This window comes from Amia ocellicauda, chromosome 15, assembly GCF_036373705.1.
Source record: "Amia ocellicauda isolate fAmiCal2 chromosome 15, fAmiCal2.hap1, whole genome shotgun sequence".
Classification (NCBI taxonomy): Eukaryota; Metazoa; Chordata; class Actinopteri; order Amiiformes; family Amiidae; genus Amia; species Amia ocellicauda.
Genome location: NC_089864.1, coordinates 20,135,550 through 20,161,464, shown reverse-complemented (window position 1 = coordinate 20,161,464; position 25,915 = coordinate 20,135,550). Strand labels below are relative to the sequence as shown.

The 25,915-nt window shown below is 38.2% G+C and overlaps 1 protein-coding gene across 1 annotated transcript; it reads left to right on the top strand.

The window, feature by feature from the left end:
* The first annotated feature begins 21,184 nt into the window (after positions 1-21,184).
* Positions 21,185-25,356, top strand: LOC136771407 (axonemal dynein light intermediate polypeptide 1). Its single transcript, XM_066723704.1, has 6 exons — positions 21,185-21,391; positions 22,648-22,781; positions 23,316-23,485; positions 23,795-23,973; positions 24,361-24,525; positions 24,836-25,356. Exons 1-6 carry the CDS (start codon positions 21,314-21,316, stop codon positions 24,875-24,877), a joined length of 768 nt encoding a protein of 255 aa, XP_066579801.1. The 5' UTR covers positions 21,185-21,313; the 3' UTR covers positions 24,878-25,356.
* The last annotated feature ends 559 nt before the right edge of the window (positions 25,357-25,915 follow it).

Genomic DNA, 25,915 nt, shown 5'->3' with positions numbered 1-25,915 from the left:
AAACTCACATTTACCTTTGGATTTCTTCAACTAAATATATGTTTAATCTCAACCCCCCAATTAAATGGCTTGCAGTCTCTTCTGTGTAAGGTATGCTGTTTTATTTATTTTGCCGTTTTTAAGACATTAAAATTGGAAAACAGATGTCCAGAAAAGTATATACTTACTAAGTCAATTAAAATGTATGAATGCACACTTTCTCCCTGTTAATGGCAAAGTAGGTTTTGTTTTCTCGGCAATTACGGTGATTTAAAGAGTTCATTTATATTCCAAATCACTTTTCATTTGCTAATTATGTGGCACACAATCAGTCACTTTTTTATAACATATGCAGATTTAAAAAGGTTTGTAAGTACTAGCCATATCTTCCTGGCTCCATTCACCTATGACCTTGCATTAAGTCTTTCCTAAAATAATAAAGGCAGCATTAATTTGAGATGTTTTTTGTTTTTTTTAATGAATGAATTATTTTGAAAAGAGTGAGACACATTCATAAAGAATAGGCCTCTGTGTTATGCAAAAATTACATAAATATACTGCGGCGCATTTTATACTGTTGTACACTTATTGCTGATGAGAATCTATTATCCTGTAGTATTGCAAATTACGTGTATATTTAATTGTAGGCTAAAATAAAGGAAACCACTTGAGGTTGATGTTTTAATGAGAAATTATTTACATTTTATTTATTTATTTACTTCGTATTGTCAATGTGTATGCGCTCCCTGGGGTCTTCAAACAAGGATGGTAATTTACAAAGAGTTTTGATGTGAGTATTTAAACAGGCATTGTACATTTTAAACACATACAACCCACACTATTGATCTAAGCATAGCATTGTGTGCTAAAGAGTTTGTGCTTTTGAATTAATAGTATAATTGGAAAGAATAATCTGAAATGATTCGTATACGGTGGATCTGCCACAGGACACTATTAGAAAAAATTGAAAACAGGATTAAGATATACACACAATTACTTGATATGACTTCCGTTCCTAGTCCTGTATAGTGATAGGTGACCAATTAAAATGTATCATAGAATGTACAAAACATCAAATTATAAAATAATTCTGACAAATGTAGCAATAACATTCCCCTTTTCTGCATCTGACTGTATAAGTTGCCATTCTTTGTTTTATGTCATCTGGAATGAAAGGTAAATGCATACATATTGGAAGATTTTATTACATTTTAATTTCATGTGCATCAAAGCAAATTAATTGGCATTATTCACAACATTATGGCATTTAAACATGTTAACATTTGAAATTGGATATTTATATTTTGCCTCATTATTTCACATTAATTAATTTCACACTGTATTGCTTTGCATTATTACAAACTAAGTTTTGAGAACAAAAAATACAGTGTAGTTACATGCACATCTTTCCAAAAGTCATAATGTCAGTGTGAATTGAAAAAACTTGAGGGTATGCACACATCTATAGTTTTCTATTTTATTAACAAACAAAGACAGCTCTTCTGTCTGTATTGTGAACAACATTCTTTGTGATTCACAACAACACTGTTTATCAGGGAATTGTGTGCTGCAGATAAAATCTTTCATGGTATAAGTTGAAGACTTAGATATGATAGATGTTGTCCTTTATAAATACATTCTGAGCTGAATTGTATTGACTTTTTGCCTAAAGGCAATTCCTTAATCCTGTATTGAATACTTATCTCCAGCAACCATAGCACACAATCGACTGTCTTTCTGACCATGCTATAAGTTCACAAAATTGATTTTTTTTTGTCTTTTTTTTTATATATATATATATATATATATATATATATATATATATATATACTGTGTGTATTGGTAGTGGGGATTTGCCCGCACTGCCAGAGCTCTAAAGGCAGGAATCAGGAAACACAGAAAAAGGCAGGGTTAGGGTGCAAAAGTGTCGATTTATTATATAAAATGTGCGTGGAGCCAAAACAAACTGAAACCAAAACCTAACTCTTATTTGAGTCTAAACTAAACAATTGTAAACTGGTCCCTACTGTATACAATAACTAAAGATAAACCAAAACAAAGGCTAGGTCACACTACACATTTTTTAGCCCGATTTGAGCCTGATTTGGCCCTCCCAACAAATCTGCAGGGATTGTCAAGACAAGCAGTTTGGTCGGGGTGCGTCCCCAGCACCGATGGTCATGTAGTGAGAGACGGGCTGCGATGCCATCACTTGCCCTCCAATCCGTTTGTAAGTAATTTGTTTATGAACGTTGTTCTCACTCGATCAATCGATCGCTCACACCGTCTCCCAGGCTCTCCTCTCTGCCTCTTCACACCAGGAACATTGATTGTAATCCAGTATGTTGTGACGTGAATGTATTTATCACAATCTGTTTTATCAAAAACATTTTGTTTTTGGTTTTGTTGTCATTATTTTTATGAATTTCATTGAGGAGGATGGTCTTCCCTTTCCTCCTCTGAAGAGCCTCCCCTGACAGTGTTAATGCCAAGTTTAACTGAGAGACCATCATTTTCAGTGGGAACAAGATCTTGATAACAGGTGCAGAGCAGCTCCTACGTCTTGCTCTCTCTGTAGAGCGCCTTTTCTGGTGGTTAATATAACTGATTATAACCAGGAAATCAACAGGCCTTGTGGTCCAACCAGACACAGTGTCTCCATGTGAATTATTTTGAAATAAAGCTGAATGTCTGAAACTCCTGTCCCCAGAATTCTATCCAACAAAAATAAACAAAAACCTTGTCCTCTAAAATCCGCCAAAGTAACTAATACTATGCTATATATAACCCCCACTTCTATAGATCACGAGAATAAGCCACAATTCAAAAAGAAGATAAGTGCAAATGCTTAATAATGTCCTGTCTCTGCAGGTCTGTTCATCCGAAGCTGCATGGGTCAGTCCTCAGCCCCAGGTAAATTTCTCTGCACAGAAGGACAACGAGCTGCAGATAAGTTAAAAGAAAAAGAAGCTTCAATTTATTGCCCAAAACTCTAATTCATTGCTTTCTGTCTTTGACTTTTCTTCTTTCCAGATATCAAGAGTGCTAATCCTCCTCATGCAGCAAAGCACAACCAGCAACAACAGACTGGCAGAACGCTTTAATAAAGAGTTTTGTTTAACCAGAAGGTCTCCTGCATTTCTTCGGTATTTCACGTCTTATTCTCAAAAGTATAATTTTCATATAATCTAAATAAACCAATGATTCTTAGCTTCTGGAATCTTCTGTTCCTTGCAGCCTTTGCTCTTTAAAGCACTCCCTGGTTTCCAACACAAATCAGCAATCCCGGCATTAATGCGGTCTCGGTCTATCTAATCTCAGCTGTATCCTCAGAAGCTCTCCTTTATTGCTTTATTGGAAGCTCTTTGCTGCTATGGTTGTTGGTTCCTCTGGTGACTCTCACATTATGAATAAAAATAATAAATGAAGTGCAAAAACAATGAATAATAGTAATAAATATAACAAAAGACAAGTATATAAATAAACAATTGGTGATTCATTAATTTCTCATCACCTCATGTAACACTCGGTTAATTTAATAATAATGACGAGTTGCCACAGGGAAGACAAATCTGGTGATTTTGTAGTTGTTCTGCTATCCAGGAAATGATGATACAACACTTGCTGCTACCCTGAAGGACCAAACATCCATCCACCATTATTTGGTCAGTTTTAAATGTTAATATTTTTAAATATAGTTTTTACAATAGAACGTAATAGAACGATCTGGAAGAGTGGTATACATCATACTTATACAGTATAGCAACACAGAAAAAGCATAACTTTAGGAGCTATGTGAGTTTCCCTTTAAGTCCACTAAGACATTTTCTAGGGCTGTCCCATGATGGATAATCATGTATGATTGCGGTGCCACCATCCTTATGATTAAGTTGATACCTTTTGTTGACTCTTATTTTTATTTTCCATCGAAAGTCCGTTCTTGCTGAGTAAAATATATCATGGTTTGCTCTGTACAGGTGGACTTCCACACATTCAAGTTTAAGAAGCCCAAGATAGATGTTTCCATTGAGAGCAAACAGGAAGCAATCATGTAGCAGAACAGTGGGTTAACATCCTGAACCGTGCCATCAATTCTTAAACTTCATTAATGATTTAGAACTACTTCACCACTGCTGTCCTGATGACCAGGATTTATATTGGTAATAAGTTTCCATTTTTGGAAATCAACAGATCTTCCCCAGAAAAGTAAGTAGATTTCTTCACATTTCTAAAAATAAAATTAAAAAATGTATCCATTCAATAACTATAAATATAAAATTCAACCGTCACTATCATTATGACAGTGTAATTTCAGGATTTGGTAGTTTAGGTAAGCATGCATTAAAATGATGCAGAGGACAGCTGCCATACAAAGGTCAAAGACATCAGTTATCTAATGGTAATGAGTCGGATATTGGATATTCATAATTCATCATGTGCACATTTGTACCTATTTTGCACATTGTACCAAAACTATCTGTTATGTATTACAACCTTAAACATTATTTTATTAGTATGTTCTGGCAATACATTGCAAAATTAAAGGAAAACTAAAGTAGTGGATTTAATGTTTCAATGTTTAGAGTCGAAATCAAGCATTTTGCTCATATCAAAGCCTCTCCAACATGGTCATCTTGCTATAACAAAATAAAGTAATGATGTCTTGGTTAAAAATTCTCTGCACCCCAAGCTATTATGTCCCTTCAGAAACAAATGATCCGCCAGGGCTGTGTCAGATCTACAGTAAATAAATACATACATACATAAATAAGAACAAAGAGTGTCAGAGTATTTTCCGATTGCTTTTCAACTGATATGTATTCATTTGTAAACTAGCGATCACTTTGAATGTAGTGAATATGGATATTTTTCCATTGACCCTGGCAGTCACAAGCTAGGAGACGATTGAAACCCAGCACCCATGCCAAGACTCCTGGTAATAACGTACATTACATAATGATCATCCATGATGCTTTCCCCTAAGTATACAGAGACCCCCCAGTAGGTTACACTGGTGTTAGCAGTGGGATACGAACCTGTGTGGGTCCAGCTTAGAGGAGATGTAGGATCAGGATATTAAATGTAGAATGTGCATGAATTTGTAAATACAATCGTTACAAGTATACACACAAACATCGTTAATTGTACTTGTTGACTACAATAAAGGTACTATCGTTCTTGCTGCTTTCATAATTGTGTGGATCCATAATGACATGAATGAATCTGAAAACAATATAGAATATGTGCCAGAATTCCATTTCCCTATACAAAGGTGTGCCCAATGACTCTTGTATAATGAGAAGTGAATAGCCGTACACATAATCAAACCCAGTTTAAACAATGCATTCAGGAAATGGTTATTGTACCGCGGAAAATGGAAACATTCATACAAAAGCGCTTTTTTTTGTTTGTTTGTTACGTTTTTTGTTTTCCAGTGGCTAGAAAAGAAAATATAGTGTAAAGGATTACTTTATTGTTTATTTTCTCCATGTCGGTAGAGTCGTTTTGTTTATAAAGAAGAACAAAGTAAATATAACCTGAAGTTGTTATGTTTTTATGTAATTTAATGTTCCCATTCTAAAAGACATTTATGTTTTGTGCTTTATACCGAATAGTTTTTTATGTTACAAACACCAGCCTGAAATGCAATTAGAACTGATTTAAAACACCCAAACTTCCTGGAATCAGCAATTCTCTTCACATTGTTTCAGTAGTAAACAATTACTTAATTGACCTCCTATAATTTGCTAGCAGATACATGTTGACAAATGTTGAAAACTATTATGTGTGACTAATTTTCATTAATGTACTCACATTATCCAATACACAATGAAGCATTACATTTTTTCCTGAACTACAAATAAGCTTTACCCATAACATATACTGTCTTTTGTGAGTGATCAGAAATGACATAAAAGGCTTTAGATCACTTTTAAATGTGTAATATATTTAAATGAGACTGTAAACTAGTAAGACAGCATCAAGGGCAGAGATGCCTTTGGCAGCAGTCTATTTTATGTGGTTTCTGAGCAGAAGTGAATAAGGTCCCAGGAGCTTTTTGATACATTTCTCAACCCTAGTGCCCAAAGGTAATGTGAGGTTATATTGGTTGTGGAGTAATGAGATCACTTCTGAAACCTAAGTTGACTTTCATTTACAAATCAAGGGATTTCTAATATATTTTTGCCTGGCAAGATTCTAATATCAGCAAACTGTTACAGAAATTCATCATTCAAATGAGTCTGAAATGGTTATGAATAAAAAAATCTTAGTAATGATGCTAAAAATGCCATGCAAACTGTTCAGACAGTGCGTTGTCACATATTAAACATGAGTCACATTCATTTGTTAGTGTTGTGCATGTGGTGCTGTGTGTGTGTGTGTGTGTATATACACTCACCTAAAGGATTATTAGGAACACCATACTAATACTGTGTTTGACCCCCTTTCGCCTTCAGAACTGCCTTAATTCTACGTGGCATTGATTCAACAAGGTGCTGAAAGCATTCTTTAGAAATGTTGGCCCATATTGATAGGATAGCATCTTGCAGTTGATGGAGATTTGTGGGATGCACATCCAGGGCACGAAGCTCCCGTTCCACCACATCCCAAAGATGCTCTATTGGGTTGAGATCTGGTGACTGTGGGGGCCAGTTTAGTACAGTGAACTCATTGTCATGTTCAAGAAACCAATTTGAAATGATTCGACCTTTGTGACATGGTGCATTATCCTGCTGGAAGTAGCCATCAGAGGATGGGTACATGGTGGTCATAAAGGGATGGACATGGTCAGAAACAATGCTCAGGTAGGCCGTGGCATTTAAACGATGCCCAATTGGCACTAAGGGGCCTAAAGTGTGCCAAGAAAACATCCCCCACACCATTACACCACCACCACCAGCCTGCACAGTGGTAACAAGGCATGATGGATCCATGTTCTCATTCTGTTTACGCCAAATTCTGACTCTACCATCTGAATGTCTCAACAGAAATCGAGACTCATCAGACCAGGCAACATTTTTCCAGTCTTCAACTGTCCAATTTTGGTGAGCTTGTGCAAATTGTAGCCTCTTTTTCCTATTTGTAGTGGAGATGAGTGGTACCCGGTGGGGTCTTCTGCTGTTGTAGCCCATCCGCCTCAAGGTTGTACGTGTTGTGGCTTCACAAATGCTTTGCTGCATACCTCGGTTGTAACGAGTGGTTATTTCAGTCAAAGTTGCTCTTCTATCAGCTTGAATCAGTCGGCCCATTCTCCTCTGACCTCTAGCATCAACAAGGCATTTTCACCCACAGGACTGCCGCATACTGGATGTTTTTCCCTTTTCACACCATTCTTTGTAAACCCTAGAAATGGTTGTGCGTGAAAATCCCAGTAACTGAGCAGATTGTGAAATACTCAGACCGGCCCGTCTGGCACCAACAACCATGTCACGCTCAAAATTGCTTAAATCACCTTTCTTTCCCATTCAGACATTCAGTTTGGAGTTCAGGAGATTGTCTTGACCAGGACCACACCCCTAAATGCATTGAAGCAACTGCCATGTGATTGGTTGGTTAGATAATTGCATTAATGAGAAATTGAACAGGTATTCCTAATAATCCTTTAGGTGAGTGTATATATATATATGTGTGTGTGTGTATGTATGTATGTGTATATATATATATATATATATAGAGAGAGAGAGATAGAGAGAGAGAGATTGATCATTTAATAGAAATCCCATGATTGTAAATAATAGATAATACCTACAGTGAGGGAAAAAAGTATTTGATCCCCTGCTGATTTTGTACGTTTGCCCACTGACAAAGAAATGATCAGTCTATAATTTTAATGGTAGGTGTATTTTAACAGTGAGAGACAGAATAACAACAAAAAAATCCAGAAAAACACATTTCAAAAAAGTTATAAATTGATTTGCATGTTAATGAGGGAAATAAGTATTTGACCCCTTCGACTTAGTACTTGGTGGCAAAACCCTTGTTGGCAATCACAGAGGTCAGACATTTCTTGTAGTTGGCCACCAGGTTTGCACACATCTCAGGAGGGATTTTGTCCCACTCCTCTTTGCAGATCCTCTCCAAGTCATTAAGGTTTCGAGGCTGACGTTTGGCAACTCGAACCTTCAGCTCCCTCCACAGATTTTCTATGGGATTAAGGTCTGGAGACTGGCTAGGCCACTCCAGGACCTTAATGTGCTTCTTCTTGAGCCACTCCTTTGTTGCCTTGGCTGTGTGTTTTGGGTCATTGTCATGCTGGAATACCATCCACGACCCATTTTCAATGCCCTGGCTGAGGGAAGGAGGTTCTCACCCAAGATTTGACGGTACATGGCCCCGTCCATCGTCCCTTTGATGCGGTTCAGTTGTCCTGTCCCCTTAGCAGAAAAACACCCCCAAAGCATAATGTTTCCACTTCCATGTTTGACGGTGGGGATGGTGTTCTTGGGGTAATTCCTCCTCCTCCAAACACGGCGAGTTGATTTGATGCCAAAGAGCTCGATTTGGTCTCATCTGACCACAACACTTTCACCCAGCTCTCCTCTGAATCATTCAGATGTTCATTGGCAAACTTCAGACAGGCCTGTACATGTGCTTTCTTGAGCAGGGGGACCTTGCGGGCGCTGCAGGGTTTCAGTCCTTCACGGCGTAGTGTGTTACCAATTGTTTTCTTGGTGACTATGGTCCCAGCTGCCTTGAGATCATTAACAAGATCCTCCTGTGTAGTTCTGGGCTGATTCCTCACCGTTCTCATAATCATTGAAACTCCACGAGGTGAGATCTTGCATGGAGCCCCAGACTGAGGGAGACTGAGTTATTTTGTGTTTCTTCCATTTGCGAATAATCACACCAACTGTTGTCACCTTCTCACCAAGCTGCTTGGCGATGGTCTTGTAGCCCATTCCAGCCTTGTGTAGGTCTACAATCTTGTCCCTGACATCCTTGGACAGCTTTGATTATGTTCCTCCACTCATTTATTCAGGTTTTTCCTTTAATTTGTCACCGTCTGTATATATATAGTAAAATGGTGTGAGAAGGGGCACAATGGCTCCCAAGTTTGGTCAGGGCCTGTATAAAGGAAGGATGCAGGCCTTCCTTTCTTGTTGGGTAGTAGGAGCTGATTGGCAAGCTGGAGTAGGAGCCAGAGAGAAGAAGCCAGTAACTGACATGTGCTTATGGACTGAATTTTTAAGAAGATGCCTCTGTGCTGACCTAGTCGGACCTAAGCAGACCTAAAATCTGACCTTAAAATTGCCCGCTCAATAGGCCCTGCAAGGGCTTAGATCCATCCTAACAGCAGTGTAAACGCAGCTGGCCTTAGGATGGTTAATGTACAATATGAACGTCTCTAGCCATGAATGGAGCATCTCTTTAGGTGGACAAAAACAAAACAACAAATCTATGACATTTTCAAATAGGCTACTCAAACTATTAGCTGTTGTATTTGATGAAAACTAATAAATAACTTGTTTCCCCTTTCTACATATAATTTGTGTTATTTGAGAGAAGTCCCAGGCAAATGTGTACTATGTATCTTGATGCTGTCTAACCTTATTTAAAAAAAATAGCAAGTTAAGGATGCTTTTGAGGTAATTTGATCATTCATAATTATTGTATTAGACTATGTAAAGTTACACAAAATGTGTATTTTATGTATATGTTTTAAGAGACTGCAATTCTCTAGTAAAGGTCAATTCAATTTCAAATACTAAGCAGGTGTATTTGATCAATTTCTATATAAGGAAGGTTTGTTTCTGTGTGTGTACACATGTTTTGTTCTCACTCCTTCTAGTTTTCAATGTGTACAATACATGTACTGTTGTCTTAAACATTACATTTTGTAAGCAAAGTTTATGCCACAATGTACACGTTTTGTTTTGATGTTTTACTTTTGCTCTTTAGTGCTTTTGTTGGCAGTATTTACAATAATCTAAAAATGCCTTCAGCCCCATCCTTCACAAACAGCCCCGTTCTGTGGAAATCACAACAGATGACTCTTGCTGTTTAAGTTCTACTCTTCTCTTCCTAAGAGAGAACTTAATTTGACATGACTCCCTCCCTCCAGGACAAAGATTCAGTTTTTCTTCTTGCATCTCTAAAATGGAAATCAAACTGTTTGTAGTTCTGTACCAAAATGCCTTTTATAGTACAAATACAGTATATTACTTGGTATATTACTTGGTTATAATAAATAAATACAATAAAAATGTAAACATATTACTCGGTTATAATACAATATTATTATGCAGCAACTAAACCATGTCCCTGTGTCATGCCAGCATGTGTTGTAGAAAGAACTGTAGATGCATCTACCTATATGACTTGAGGCAGGAGATATGCACCATGGACTTGTCAATCTTCCATTCCTCTCTCTCCGACACAATCTAAATTGGATCAAGCTGTTCAGAAGATGCTGGAAAAGCCTGACAGTAGCAAATGCCCTAAATTTTCTCTCCAATCAATTAATAATGCTTAGTGATAACTTCCTGAACTACGGCATTGCTGCAAGTGAAGACAAAACGAGAACAAAATAAAAAATAAATACTCCACTCATGCTTCAAGGACGGGTAAGTGTGCGTAAGGCCACATAAATAGGACAGCCTCAATCAAATGCTAATGATCTTTTTTTTTTTTTAAGTCACCTACTTAAAAGGATCAGTGATTTCATGTGTGTTGTATATATTTTCAATCTAATATTTCTCCATGCCAAAGAATGTACAGAATTTAATTTGCTTGTGATAGTGCTGGACCTGTGTGTAACTATACCCGAGCAGTCACTTTCTAGTTTATTAGACTTTATTTACTTCCTTACCAGCAACAGTCTTGTCATACAGATGTTATTTCACTACATGCGGGTGTTAATTTCCTATAGTCTAGCAGTTTATTTAATTTAATTTCTTGAAAGACTGTAAAATAGTGAATTCCTACGTTATCAGATTCCACAGGCTCCTTTGTGAATTCACCTGTCTGTTGTTGTTGGGTTTTGTATTTGTTACACATTGACATACTGTTGAGTAGCGGGTGTTTTTTTTTAACAAGTATGGGTTAACAGGAAAACGGACAAGATCCTGAGCTTCACAGCACGGTCTTCTGTTCACAATCTCTGTGTACAGTTTTAGCTGAGAGCGGTGACTCTGTTGTTATCCTGAGTAAAAACTTAGTATAGAATAAATGAAAAAAGCAGTCCTGGCTGGTTCCTGTCCATCATTGATAAGGAGAATTGTCTCTTCTGAGAGTGGAGCTGTGACAAATCACCATGACAAGCCCGGCATGACAAAAAGTGATGTGTATAACAAACTCAATTAAGCTTTCCTTCGATTCTCCCTGATGTTTACACTAAATAAATAAATAAATCGCAAAATCCACTCAGCAGTTTGCACAAGAAGAGTTGTGAATTGACCAACTTGCTCTATATCAAACAACCATTTTAAGTACATAAATAAATTTAAATCTTTATTAGACTGGATATAGGATAAAACAAGAAATACTATATTGGTGTAACCATTTCCTTTCAGTGCAACATCATTTTCTTTACTTTCTCTAACATAAAGACATTTAAAATGATAATCTCAAGAAATATATCACATTTATGCACCGAACAGTTCTAAATATTAGAATATTTGTGTTTTGTTTCACATGTTTAGATTAAGCACATTTTGTAGAATACTAATTTCATTCAAAGTGCCCGGGGGGAGAGAACAACATAATTTCTAAAACAGTCTGAAAGCACCTAACGTGTGCAAATAAATTCACAATAGCAAAAGGAAAGGGGAAAGGGGGTGTTTGTTTGTATGGGTTTATTGCGAGTTTGACGTTCTGTGCTCCTGAGGATTTGAGATGTTAATCTGTTTTGATAAATACATCCCACAGATCTGTAGCTTCCTTCACAGGAACCCGTTTTTGTAGCAGCTGACATCTTCCCTGCCTTTGTTTTGCAGCTGTAACACAAAACAAATGCAAAATTAATATTTCCGCTTTGTAGTGAATCAAACTGATGTACATCAAAAGCGTCGAGCGGAAAATCAACAGCAAAAATTCTATGCGTTTTAACGACCTCGAAAGAAGTGAAAAAGCATGTTCGAGCAGTGGATGGCACGAAGTACATTGATTGAACAGTGAGAGTGTAACTAAGGCAGTGCAGTCCAAGCCAAAACATTCACAAAATAAATAAACACATACAATAAAATAATAATTATTATTACAATTATTTATACCTTCATGTTTAGTAGATCCTATGTTTGGAAAATAAGTTGTGCCATAAACACATTTTCATTCACAAACAAAGAATTCTGAAGAATATTATCGACTGCGCTCAGCTAGTTGAGGTGAGGCCCGACCCTCTTCACTGACTTCACTTTCTGTTTGGCAGCATAACAACAGACTTGATCCTTAGTACCGGACTAAAGCTGGGATGATCTTGAGATACAAGCTACTATGCAACTTTGTAGGCAGCTCCGTGCTAACTCTGCAAGTTCGTTGCAATTGACCCTGTGTGTTTTAATGCTTAGACAATATGTATTATTTATTATTTAAATGCACAATCCATAATTATATTATGGGTTTTTTAAAGAATAATAATAATACATATGCTTTTTCTGATCTTTTCTGGTCTGATTTGATCTGGCTTAACAAATGAAGGCAATTCCTGGAATTATTTTTAAATCATTCTTAAAGGCCAATAATAGCTGATATATTCCTTTTCTTAATCTCAGTAATGAAAAAAAATATAACAAATCTAGTTTCTTGGATGCCAGATATGTAATTTGTCTCTGCTATATTAACAGAACAAAGTGATGAAGAGGTCTTGCTATTTCCTTTGGTACAGGACATTCACAGAATACAATTATGATAAATACAAGTTTTCTTTTTTTTTCAATACACCTGTTGCAAAGTCAGTTTAAATCTTAATTAATGTTAAAAATATTTTCAAATCTAATCTTATCTAATCAAACTTGTTTGGAACCCACAGCTACCATACTGCATCAGTCTAAAATTATACTTATCACTGGGTAGGAGACCATACAGCAGCAGAAGCCAAGTATGAACATTTTGAATCTATGTATCACAGTCTCACTTTGTAAATCAAAAAATCCATGTTTGTTTTATTTTGTCAAGTAATAATATTCTGAGCCAGGAAATGTCACACGTTAGACATTTACACTCTTGGTATTTGAGTAATGAAAAAAGTGTATTCCCTGAATATTCCATCCTAACAAAACAATACAATTAAAAAAGAATCAATGCACATGGATAGGAGATCACGACTGGATTATACAGAGATAAAACTAAAAACCTGTACTCTGTGGTGGCATTATTTATTGTTAGATGCTGCTATATTATACTCATAAATATAGCCACCATCAATTTTATGTTCGTGAGATGAGTTAATATATGAATACATGATGGATTATTATTGTAATAATAATGTTTGCATTCAGTACTGTGACTTGTACCCTGTATTTCTCCTTGAGGTTTAGCTGGGGCATTGTTAATGGCAACCACTGCCATACAAGTCAGTTTTGCAGCAGAAGGAGAGGGTGAATGTCTGTGCTGTTTATCAGATCCTAGCAAACTAGGTTTACCAAAGACTGATCCTAAAGTTGGAAGCTGTAGGCATTCAGGGTAATGTACACCGATCAGCCATAACATTATGACCACCTGCCTAATATTGTGTAGGTCCCCCTTTTGCCATCAAAACAGCCCTGACCCATCGAGGCATGGACTCCACTAGACCTCTGAAGGTGTGCTGTGGTATCTGGCACCAAGATGTTAGCAGCAGATCCTTTAAATCCTGTAAGTTGCGAGGTGGGGCCTCCATTCAATCGGACTTGTTTGTCCAGCACATCCCACAGATGCTCAATTGGATTGGATGGATCGGACCACACGGGCCAGCCTTCGCTCCCCACATGCGGTTCACATCTTTTCCTTCTTTGGACCACTTTAGATAGGTACTGACCACTGCAGACCAGGAACACCCCACAAGAGCTGCAGTTTTGGAGATGCTCTGACCCAGTCGTCTAGCCATCACAATATGGCCCTTGTCAAAGTCGCTCAGATCCTTACGCTTGCCCATTTTTCCTGCTTCTAAGACATCAACTTTGAGGACAAATATATATCCAACCCACTGACCGGTGCCATGATAAGGGGATTATCAGTGTTATTCACTTCACCTGTCAGTGGTCATAATGTTATGGCTGATCGGTGTAAGTAGATAGATTATGAACTGGTTGATGTATAGGAAACAGAGGGTGTTGATTAGAGGAGTTGCTTCTATGGTGCCTTGCAAAAGTATTCACCCCCCTTGGTAGTTTTCCTATTCCTACCTGGAATTAAAGAATTTCCCTGTATTTAGCACCATCCATCATTTCTTCAATTCTGACCAGTTTCCCAGTCTCTGCCAATGAATAACATCCGCACAGCATGATGCTGCCACCACCATGCTTCACTGTGGGGATGGTGTTCTTGGGGTGATGAGAGGTGTTGGGTTATAGCGTTTTCCTTGATGGCCAAAAAGCTAAATTTCAGTCTCATCTGACCAGAGTACCTTCTTCCATATGTTTGGGGAGTTTCCCACATGCCTTTTGGCGAACAGCAAACAGGTTTGCTTATTTTTTTCTTTAAGCAATGGCTGTTTTCTGGTCACTCTTCCGTAAAGTCCAGCTCTGTGGAGTGTACTATGGACAGATACTCCAATCTCTGCTGTGGAGCTCTGCAGCTCCTTCAGGGTTATCTTTGGTCTCTATGTTGCCTCTCTGATTAATGCCCTCCTTGCCTGGTCCATGAGTTTTGATGTGCGGCCCTCTCTAAGCCAAATTATCATTTAAAGATCTTTCTAAATCATTTAAAGATATCTGCAAATCAATTAGAGATCTCATTTAAAAGTACATTTAGAGATCTCTAAATCGTTTGCAGGTATCTCTAAATCATTTATAGATATCTTCAAATGACTTCCTGTATGTAGCCCAAGATTATCACTTCCTGTTAACTTGTACATTCATTTCTATGTAACTGAATAAGGAAACAGGAAGTGATAATCTCAGCCAAAATACAGGAAGTCATTTGCAGATATCTCTAAATGATTGAGAGATCTTCAAATCATTTAGAGATATCTTTAAAAAGCACCTTATTTAGACATCTCTAAATTGTTTGCAGATATCTCTAAATCATTTATATATCTTTAAATTATTTAGAGATATCTTTAAATATTTGAAGATATCTTTAAATGCATTTAGAGATATCTCTAAATGATCATTTGGCTTGCCATACTCTCTTGGCAGGATTGTTGTGGTGCCATATTCTTTCAATTTTTTAATAAAGCATTTAATGGTGGTCCATAGGATGTTCAAAGTTTCAGATATTTTTTAACTACCCAGCCCTGATCTGTACTTCTCCACAACTTTGTCCCTGACCTGTTTGGAGAGCTCCTTGCTCTTCATGGTGCCGCTTGCTTGGTGGTGCCCCTTGCTCAGTGGTGTTGCAGATTCTGGGGCCTTTCAGAACAGGTGTATATATACTGAGATCGTGTGACAGATCATGTGACACTTAGATTGCACACTAGTGGACTTTATTTAACTAATTATGTGACTTCTGAAGGTAATTGGTTGCACCAGGGGCTTCATAGCAAAGGGGGTGAATACATATGCACGCACCACTTTTCCCTTTTTTATTTTTTAGATTTTTTAAAAACAAGTAATTTTTTTCATTTCACTTCACAAATTTGAACTATTTTGTGTATGTCCATTACAAGAAATCAAAATCAAAATCCATTTAAATTACAGGTTGAAATGTAATAAAATAGGGAAAATACCAAGGGGGGTGAATACTTTCGCAAGGCACTGTATAGACAGATAGATCAAGGTATATCTGCAGAGAGAATTTCAGAACATAATAGATCAAATATATTTTTCTTTCTGCTTGTTCCAACAGACCAACAGAAATGTATATATTCAGATAAAATGAAAATGTAATGACACTGATTGATTAATAAATATTCATAGTGACATAATGCACAGTGTATCCTTTGCATTCACAATGAATGCCATCTGCATCTCTATATAATCACTGCTCTGCCCCACGATACCACTTTCCACAGTCCAGCAGTCTCTGCTATTACAGGGCTCATTGCTTTGAGGACAAAGCAGAACACTTTCTGAAAAATGTATCAATTTTTAATGGAACCCAAAAACAACTTAACTGTTGCTGCCTTCCCAGACTTTGTTTGCCAACTATTTGTAGCTATCATTAATAACCTGTCAGATTTATCTTTATGTGCCTGTTGACATAAACAGTCAAGTAGACTAACAACGAGAGCAGAAGCTGTTTAAAAAATAGTAATGATCCCTTATTCTTTGCATTTTCTTTAGTATGCACCATGGGTTCTAAATATGTGAATTGCCTTGAAAAGACACCTCATAATAAAAGGATGAAAATGAGTAAAGAATTGAATATGCCATGGTTGCACATTTCCCCACTCACATAAATGTTTAGGAAATGATTAATTTTGTATTTTTTACACAATGAATGGTAATTTATGGATATGAGAAACTACTCGGCCATTTAGTTGAAGCTGACTTCGTAGCTACCTCGAAAGTTGGCTGCATGGAGTTCTAGGATGGATTAACTACTGGAAATTAAATGAATAAGATTGGCCAAATGGCTTGAAATGGATGTTCATATAGTGAATGCTTGATGAATACTGGAATAAATTTGACAAAGTGGAGAGTCACACAGAAACATTAAGGAATAATCAAAAAGGAACAAAGATAGCCAGGCATGTCCAGTGACTGCAATGAGTGTGTTGAAACCTGCTGAGTAGTCAAACAAAAGTGCAACTGAGGAGAGTAAACTAATAATATATATATATATATATATACACTCACCTAAAGGATTATTAGGAACACCTGTTCAATTTCTCATTAATGCAATTATCTAACCAACCAATCACATGGCAGTTGCTTCAATGCATTTAGGGGTGTGGTCCTGGTCAAGACAATCTCCTGAACTCCAAACTGAATGTCTGAATGGGAAAGAAAGGTGATTTAAGCAATTTTGAGCGTGGCATGGTTGTTGGTGCCAGACGGGCCGGTCTGAGTATTTCACAATCTGCTCAGTTACTGGGATTTTCACGCACAACCATTTCTAGGGTTTACAAAGAATGGTGTGAAAAGGGAAAAACATCCAGTATGCGGCAATCCTGTGGGCGAAAATGCCTTGTTGATGCTAGAGGTCAGAGGAGAATGGGCCGACTGATTCAAGCTGATAGAAGAGCAACTTTGACTGAAATAACCACTCGTTACAACCGAGGCATGCAGCAAAGCATTTGTGAAGCCACAACACGTACAACCTTGAGGCGGATGGGCTACAACAGCAGAAGACCCCACCGGGTACCACTCATCTCCACTACAAATAGGAAAAAGAGGCTACAATTTGCACAAGCTCACCAAAATTGGACAGTTGAAGACTGGAAAAATGTTGCCTGGTCTGATGAGTCTCGATTTCTGTTGAGACATTCAGATGGTAGAGTCAGAATTTGGCGTAAACGGAATGAGAACATGGATCCATCATGCCTTGTTACCACTGTGCAGGCTGGTGGTGGTGGTGTAATGGTGTGGGGGATGTTTTCTTGGCACACTTTAGGCCCCTTAGTGCCAATTGGGCATCGTTTAAATGCCACGACCTACCTGAGCATTGTTTCTGACCATGTCCATCCCTTTATGACCACCATGTACCCATCCTCTGATGGCTACTTCCAGCAGGATAATGCACCATGTCACAAAGGTCGAATCATTTCAAATTGGTTTCTTGAACATGACAATGAGTTCACTGTACTAAACAGGCCCCCACAGTCACCAGATCTCAACCCAATAGAGCATCTTTGGGATGTGGTGGAACGGGAGCTTCGTGCCCTGGATGTGCATCCCACAAATCTCCATCAACTGCAAGATGCTATCCTATCAATATGGGCCAACATTTCTAAAGAATACTTTCAGCACCTTGTTGAATCAATGCCACGTATAATTAAGGCAGTTCTGAAAGCGAAAGGGGGTCAAACACAGTATTAGTATGGTGTTCCTAATAATCCTTTAGGTGAGTGTATATATATACATATACATATGACCTTTGTGACATGGTGCATTATCCTGTTGGAAGTAGCCATCAGAGGATGGGTACATGGTGGTCATAAAGGGATGGACATGGTCAGAAACAATGCTCAGGTAGGCCGTGGCATTTAAACGATGCCCAATTGGCACTAAGGGGCCTAAAGTGTGCCAAGAAAACATCCCCCACACCATTACACCACCACCACCAGCCTGCACAGTGGTAACAAGGCATGATGGATCCATGTTCTCATTCTGTTTACGCCAAATTCTGACTCTACCATCTGAATGTCTCAACAGAAATCGAGACTCATCAGACCAGGCAACGTTTTTCCAGTCTTCAACTGTCCAATTTTGGTGAGCTTGTGCAAATTGTAGCCTCTTTTTCCTATTTGTAGTGGAGATGAGTGGTACCCGGTGGGGTCTTCTGCTGTTGTAGCCCATCCGCCTCAAGGTTGTACGTGTTGTGGCTTCACAAATGCTTTGCTGCATACCTCGGTTGTAACGAGTGGTTATTTCAGTCAAAGTTGCTCTTCTATCAGCTTGAATCAGTCGGCCCATTCTCCTCTGACCTCTAGCATCAACAAGGCATTTTCGCCCACAGGACTGCCGCATACTGGATGTTTTTCCCTTTTCACACCATTCTTTGTAAACCCTAGAAATGATTGTGCGTGAAAATCCCAGTAACTGAGCAGATTGTGAAATACTCAGACCGGCCCGTCTGGCACCAACAACCATGCCACGCTCAAAATTGCTTAAATCACCTTTCTTTCCCATTCAGACATTCAGTTTGGAGTTCAGGAGATTGTCTTGACCAGGACCACACCCCTAAATGCATTGAAGCAACTGCCATGTGATTGGTTGGTTAGATAATTGCATTAATGAGAAATTGAACAGGTGTTCCTAATAATCCTTTAGGTGAGTGTATATATATATATATATATATATATATATATATATATATATATATATAATTACTTATTATATACAGTGGGGGAAAAAAGTATTTGATCCCCTGCTGATTTTGTATGTTTGCCCACTGACAAAGAAATGATCAGTCTATAATTTTAATGGTAGGTGTATTTTAACAGTGAGAGACAGAATAACAACAAAAAAATCCTGAAAAACGCATTTCAAAAAAGTTATACATTGATTTGCATGTTAATGAGGGAAATAAGTATTTGACCCCTTTGACTTAGTACTTGGTGGCAAAACCCTTGTTGGCAATCACAGAGGTCAGACGTTTCTTGTAGTTGGCCACCAGGTTTGCACACATCTCAGGAGGGATTTTGTCCCACTCCTCTTTGCAGATCCTCTCCAAGTCATTAAGGTTTCGAGGCTGACGTTTGGCAACTCGAACCTTCAGCTCCCTCCACAGATTTTCTATGGGATTAAGGTCTGGAGACTTGCTAGGCCACTCCAGGACCTTAATGTGCTTCTTCTTGAGCCACTCCTTTGTTGCCTTGGCTGTGTGTTTTGGGTCATTGTCATGCTGGAATACCCATCCACGACCCATTTTCAATGCCCTGGCTGAGGGAAGGAGGTTCTCACCCAAGATTTGACGGTACATGGCCCCGTCCATCGTCCCTTTGATGCGGTGCAGTTGTCCTGTCCCCTTAGCAGAAAAACACCCCCAAAGTATAATGTTTCCACCTCCATGTTTGACGGTGGGGATGGTGTTCTTGGGGTCATTCCTCCTCCTCCAAACACGGCGAGTTGAGTTGATGCCAAAGAGCTCGATTTTGGTCTCATCTGACCACAACACTTTCACCCAGTTCTCCTCTGAATCATTCAGATGTTCATTGGCAAACTTCAGACGGGCCTGTACATGTTCTTTCTTGAGCAGGGGGACCTTGCGGGCGCTGCAGGATTTCAGTCCTTCACGGTGTAGTGTGTTACCAATTGTTTTCTTGGTGACTATGGTCCCAGCTGCCTTGAGATCATTAACAAGATCCTCCCGTGTAGTTCTGGGCTGATTCCTCACCGTTCTTATGCTCATTGAAACTCCACGAGGTGAGATCTTGCATGGAGCCCCAGACCGAGGGAGACTGACAGTTATTTTGTGTTTCTTCCATTTGCACCAGCTGTTGTCACTTTCTCACCAAGCTGCTTGGCGATGGTCTTGTGGCCCATTCCAGCCTTGTGTAGGTCTACAATCTTGTCCCTGACATCCTTGGACAGCTCTTTGGTCTTGGCCATGGTGGAGAGTTTGGAATCTGATTGATTGATTGCTTCTGTGGACAGGTGTCTTTTATACAGGTAACGAGCTGAGATTAGGAAATCAATTTATAACTTTTTTGAAATGCGTTTTTCTGGATTTTTTTGTTGTTATTCTGTCTCTCACTGTTAAAATACACCTACCATTAAAATTATAGACTGATAATTTCTTTGTCAGTGGGCAAACGTACAAAATCAGCAGGGGATCAAATACTTTTTTCCCTCACTGTAATAACAAATTAAATGTGAAATTAAACTTGTTTGATCTAATTACCTATATTACTCCCAATACTACTACTGACAACAATGACAACTGTTATATAACTGTTGTGCTTATATTTTGTAAGTCTGCTAATAAATAAATAAATAATAATAATAATAATAATAATAATAATAATATTATTATTATTATTATTATTATTATTATTATTATTATTATTATTATTATTATTATTCTTTCTATATACATAAATACATAATATTCCATAGATGTTATACTGTTTGCTAGTTTTACATTTTAAATACGAATTATTAATACATTAATTCAATTATTAATATTATATATCTGTACATTCCTTTAATGTGAAATGTAGTACAATCACATACTGGGACTACTCATGGGTACTTTCCTATTGATACAGGAAGTTTTTATAGTAATGTGTTCAACTATAAATAGTTGTCTTTTAATTGTTTTATGAACACAAGACATTGATTTTTACTAAACTAACGTACTACTAATAAAAAGCCAAATAATACATACTAATATGATAACGAAGTTGTACGTTGTTGATATTCACTGTATGTACTCCATTTGTGACATCACTGCATTCGCCGTGTAACTTCCATTGTTGTCTTACGTCACAGCGCGAAGCGTTCTTCCTGCTGCGCATCTGACAGGGCGCAGTAGGCTGGAATATGCTGACAGGAATGACAGGTTAACCTTCAACAGTCAAATTGTCGGGCCCTATGTACACCCACCCGACGCGCAAAAAGCGCACCATTTAAAACACACTTGTGCAACCATGCCCCCCCGGGCCGACTCTCTGCTGAACTATGACAACCCGGTCCTGGTGACCAAGAGACCGGATAAGTCATCAAAGGTAGCTAACAACGGTGAAGGAACTGGTGACATCAAATTTATCTCACATGTGAAATATATATAGAACAATGGGATGCATTGGTTACTCACATCCATAAATTAGAACGTCTTAAAACATGTTAAAAACACATTTGTGTCTGTGCGTGCGTGTGTAAGTAATTTTAACTACGTTTTAAAATGTGCATGCTTTTTTTTTTTTTATTAGACACTGATGTAGTATACAGGAGGGGTCCCCATCTCTGGTCCTGGAGGACCCCTACCCTGCTGTTTTTTGTTCCAACCCAGCTCTCAATTGAACCCTTACTTGAACTAATAATTTCCTAAATCAGAGCCTTTTAATATTTTTTAACAGTAGGGGTTTTAAGTATAGAACTCTATAAAAAACTTACTAAAGAACAAACTCTTTCATTACACACGTTTAAAAGTAAAACCCAAGCAGTGTTACTTCAATTAAGGTGCAATTAAGTAATTGAGAGCTGAGTTTAATGGTGTACAATTTAATTGGTTTGTTCTTAGCCTATGATTTTTATTATTATTATTTTTACTACTTAATCGCAATAACATATACTTTGCAAGCCCCTTGTAGGCACATTGAGGTTGTTTAACTGTTCTCTTTGTTGATTTGTTTAAAATGATAATTTTATTTCATGGCATTATGATGACCCCTTATTTAACCTTCATTTAAAAAAATAAATTCTAATTGTATATCTGAATGCTGGCTAGAAATAGGCGGTGACAGATTGTGTGACCAAGTTCCCAATCCCCCCAATGGAAAGCATCTCCATGCACCAAGTCAGAAGAAAGCTCGAGCAGATGCGTCCATTTATGAGTTCCCTTGAGCTTTTAATCTAATGCCAACCATACCAACTTGAAGCCTTGATTTCCAAAGTGCGATGTTAAACAGGCGATATTTAGGACATGTCCTGGGCAGAAAATAACACTGATGTCAACTACATCATTTTATTTAAAATAAAGAACATTCAAAAATTGACAGCCAATTCATCTTTCTTTTTTTTAAGATGGTAGTAGTATGAAATATTACCAATAATAAATACAAGTGGAGGTTTAAAAGCCACATACACACAACATTTCAATAATGTATAGCTACCAATACCAAAGCTGCACATTTATCCAAGTCAATAAATTACAAAAAGGCTCATCCAGTATTATTATGAATAATGTTTGTATAACTTGTCATATGATATTCCATTAAAATAATGCATAAAAGTGAAACAAATATTTTTCTTTCCATTGCAGGACCAGCCTTTAAAACTGAGACCCCAGCAAATGCCGTGGACCATGCCACCACCTCCACAACCTCCCAAGACAGCTGCAGATGATGCCAACGAGGAGCAGACAAAACAGCTTCTCCACGCTATCCTGCCTCCCAGGTAATATGGATATAATAATAGGGTCAGGGCATTAACTAAAGTTTAAGAATGGTATCATTAGTTACAATTCAGATTTTGTAAACCCTCCTTGAATTTTTAAAGGAAAGCAATTCATGCTGCTATGTGTACATGTATTTCTTTGTGCCAGATTGGACAAGTTTTAAAATTGCTATATAGCAAATAAATGCCATTTATAAAGAAAATAGAGACTCCCAGACAAAATTAAAATTAGTTACCTACTACTTCCAACAGACAATTCCATGTGTCTATAATAATAATAATAATAATAATAATAATAATAATAATAATAATAATCATAATAATAATCATAATAATAATCATAATAATACAATAATTTCATGGTAGCAAGAGACATATTTTGCAGGAGGGGTGGAAGATGGGTTAAAAAAATAAAGATGAGTTTAAAAATAAAATAAATAGGGCTGTAGGTTTCTCTCAAGCTGTCTGATTGGCTGACTGACCGACCAATCGGAGCACAGCCTGCAACTACATAATTCTTCTCTGTAACTGCAGGCTATGGATAGAGGACAACAAGCTGTGGGTGCAGCAGGTTTCCACCATACCCTCCACTCGGATGGACGTGGTGCACCTTCAGGAGCAGCTGGACCGGAAGCTGGAGATGAAACAGGGCCGCAAGACGGGGATCTGCCCCATACGCAGGGATCTATACTCGCAGTGCTTCGGTAAGCGTGGAAGGACAGAGGAGAGCCGTAGCTCAAAGCATTTATCATGTATGCACTTGAACAAGAAAAAGATTGAGAGAACTTGTCACAGTTACTCTCCCCTGTTATGGCGACATGCATGGAGCTCACAATCGTTGTGAAAGGGAGTTCACGTGGGGAATAAGGGTTGACGGGCAGCTTCTCTCCAGAGGGCATGTCAGTAGCTAAAAAGATAATTATTCTTCAGTGCTATACCAAGATGTGTAGTCCCGGTTTGCCAAATAAGAACAGCCATATGAAGCTGGTCCTCCGCTTCTCGTTTCCGCCCAGATGAACTCATCAGACAGAACACCATCAGCTGTGCCGAGCGCGGGCTCCTGCTTCTGAGGGTACGCAATGAGATCATGATGACCATCGCCGCCTATCAGACGCTGTACGAGAGCAGTATTGCCTATGGCATGAGGAAGGCCCTCCAAGCCGAGCTGAGCAAATCCAACATGAAGACAAAGGTAATGTTGGAATTTGGGTTTGAAATAACGTGTGACAGCGGGCATTTCCTTGAAGCAATACAATAATACGGTGCATGATTTAAAGACACTGGAAACATGATATCCCATGGATCATTTATTGCTTTAAAGTCATGAAAAAAAGTATATTATGGGAGAACTGGATAAACTTTTCACTCAAGAATGTGTTTAAAGCCTCTAGAAATGAAGCAAAGTATGGCCATGATGTTCGGCGGTATGTTGCTAATAATGCGGGGGATGTAACCTTGTGTTTCTTGTTGAACGTCAGTTGTCTTGCTTGGCTGAGATTCATTTTCTCCACACACAACTGATCAGATCTTGCCAGCTGTGTTTTTTAAAAGCAAAATTATTTGAATTACCTCTTTCTAGATGTCTGATTTGGAAAACGAGAAGAAAGACTTGGAGAGGCAGTTGAGAGAGCTGAAATCAGTGCATGCGGCCTATGAGGAAGACGAAGCCGCGAGATGGCAGGTGGAGGAAACAAAACACTCGGATGCATTGAAGTCCGTGACACGAAGCAACCAGCAACTCAGGGTAAAGAAAATCTGCAATTGCATACAGTGGACCACACAAAAAAAACGCACAACAGGTAGTTGGGTCCAGCGTGGGCGATTATACTTTGACACACATTCTGAAATCTTCAATTGCTTATTGTAGTCCATACAGGAAAAATAAAAACAAATCATGGATGGAATTAACTTTAAATAAAATAGATTGAGTATGATTTTTTATTTACTCGGAGGACAGATCAGCTTTGCAATCAATCAATAATTTACATACATAGATATATACATGCTTCCAGTTAACCTTATTGTAACATTAGTATATGATTTTTATTTTGCAGGCTCAGCTGGAAAGCATTTTTGCAGCAAAGGTACCAATTTAATAGTATGTGCTTTTGTAATATGTAATTAACATATCAGAAGCACTGCCCAAGGGCGAAGATCTGTAAGCGATCTCACTGTACTCGCGCTGATTGTCACTGACACGTGAACGCTCTGCTCGGGTCAGCTTGTGTGTGTGGCACCCAGCGAAGATGGAGAAGTCATGCTCCAGCCCCCTCCACAGTAAACGGCCGCCTGCCTGAGCCTCCGAGGTGTGCGCAAAAACCTCCTTGGGCAGTCGTTGAATCTATCCAATCAAATTGCAAAGAAGAGGAATCCGCTTTCAACCAATCGTGCTTTACTGCCTCCGAGGAGCCGCCTTCAACTACCTTGCAGGTGTGAAAGTGCAAAGGCGGGAATTAGTTTTGAAGGAGGCGAGAAGTAAAGGCTAGAGCCTGTATAACACTAGTATACTGTACTTAATTCAATTTTTAAAGCAATATAACCATGTATGCATGTACATATATATTTAATAAATTGAGCTGATTAATATATTCAACATAAATGTAAATGTATATTTAACGTGAGTTCATTACCTCAAGAACGTGTCCTGTATGAGCTGCCCAAGTCTTTCAATAAAGCGTTTCTGTCATTCCTGTCCTGTATACTGTAGCTTATATGTCAGTGATATTATGATGATATTAGTGCAAACAATTTCAGATCTAGTAGAGTCTAGTTTTACTTTCAGAGACAGGACTGACAGAAATGCTTTATTCACTGAGCTGGAGTAATCGTACAGTACCAGTACCTGGGGTAATGTACCCATGTATACTTTTTTATTTAACGACCTGGGGTATTCACAAACTCACTGCTGTAAGGATGAAGTCAAGTATTTTTTTTGGTTTTCATGTACTCTCGTACATCTTTGCAGTACTGAGTACTTGAGTATTGTACAAGTTGAAACAGTAGCCAGCTACACTAGAAGTAGTGCTGCTAATAAGGACACAGATACACAGGGAAAATATACACCGATCAGCCATAACATTATGACCACTGACAGGTGAAGTGAATAACACTGATAATCTCGTTATCATAGCACC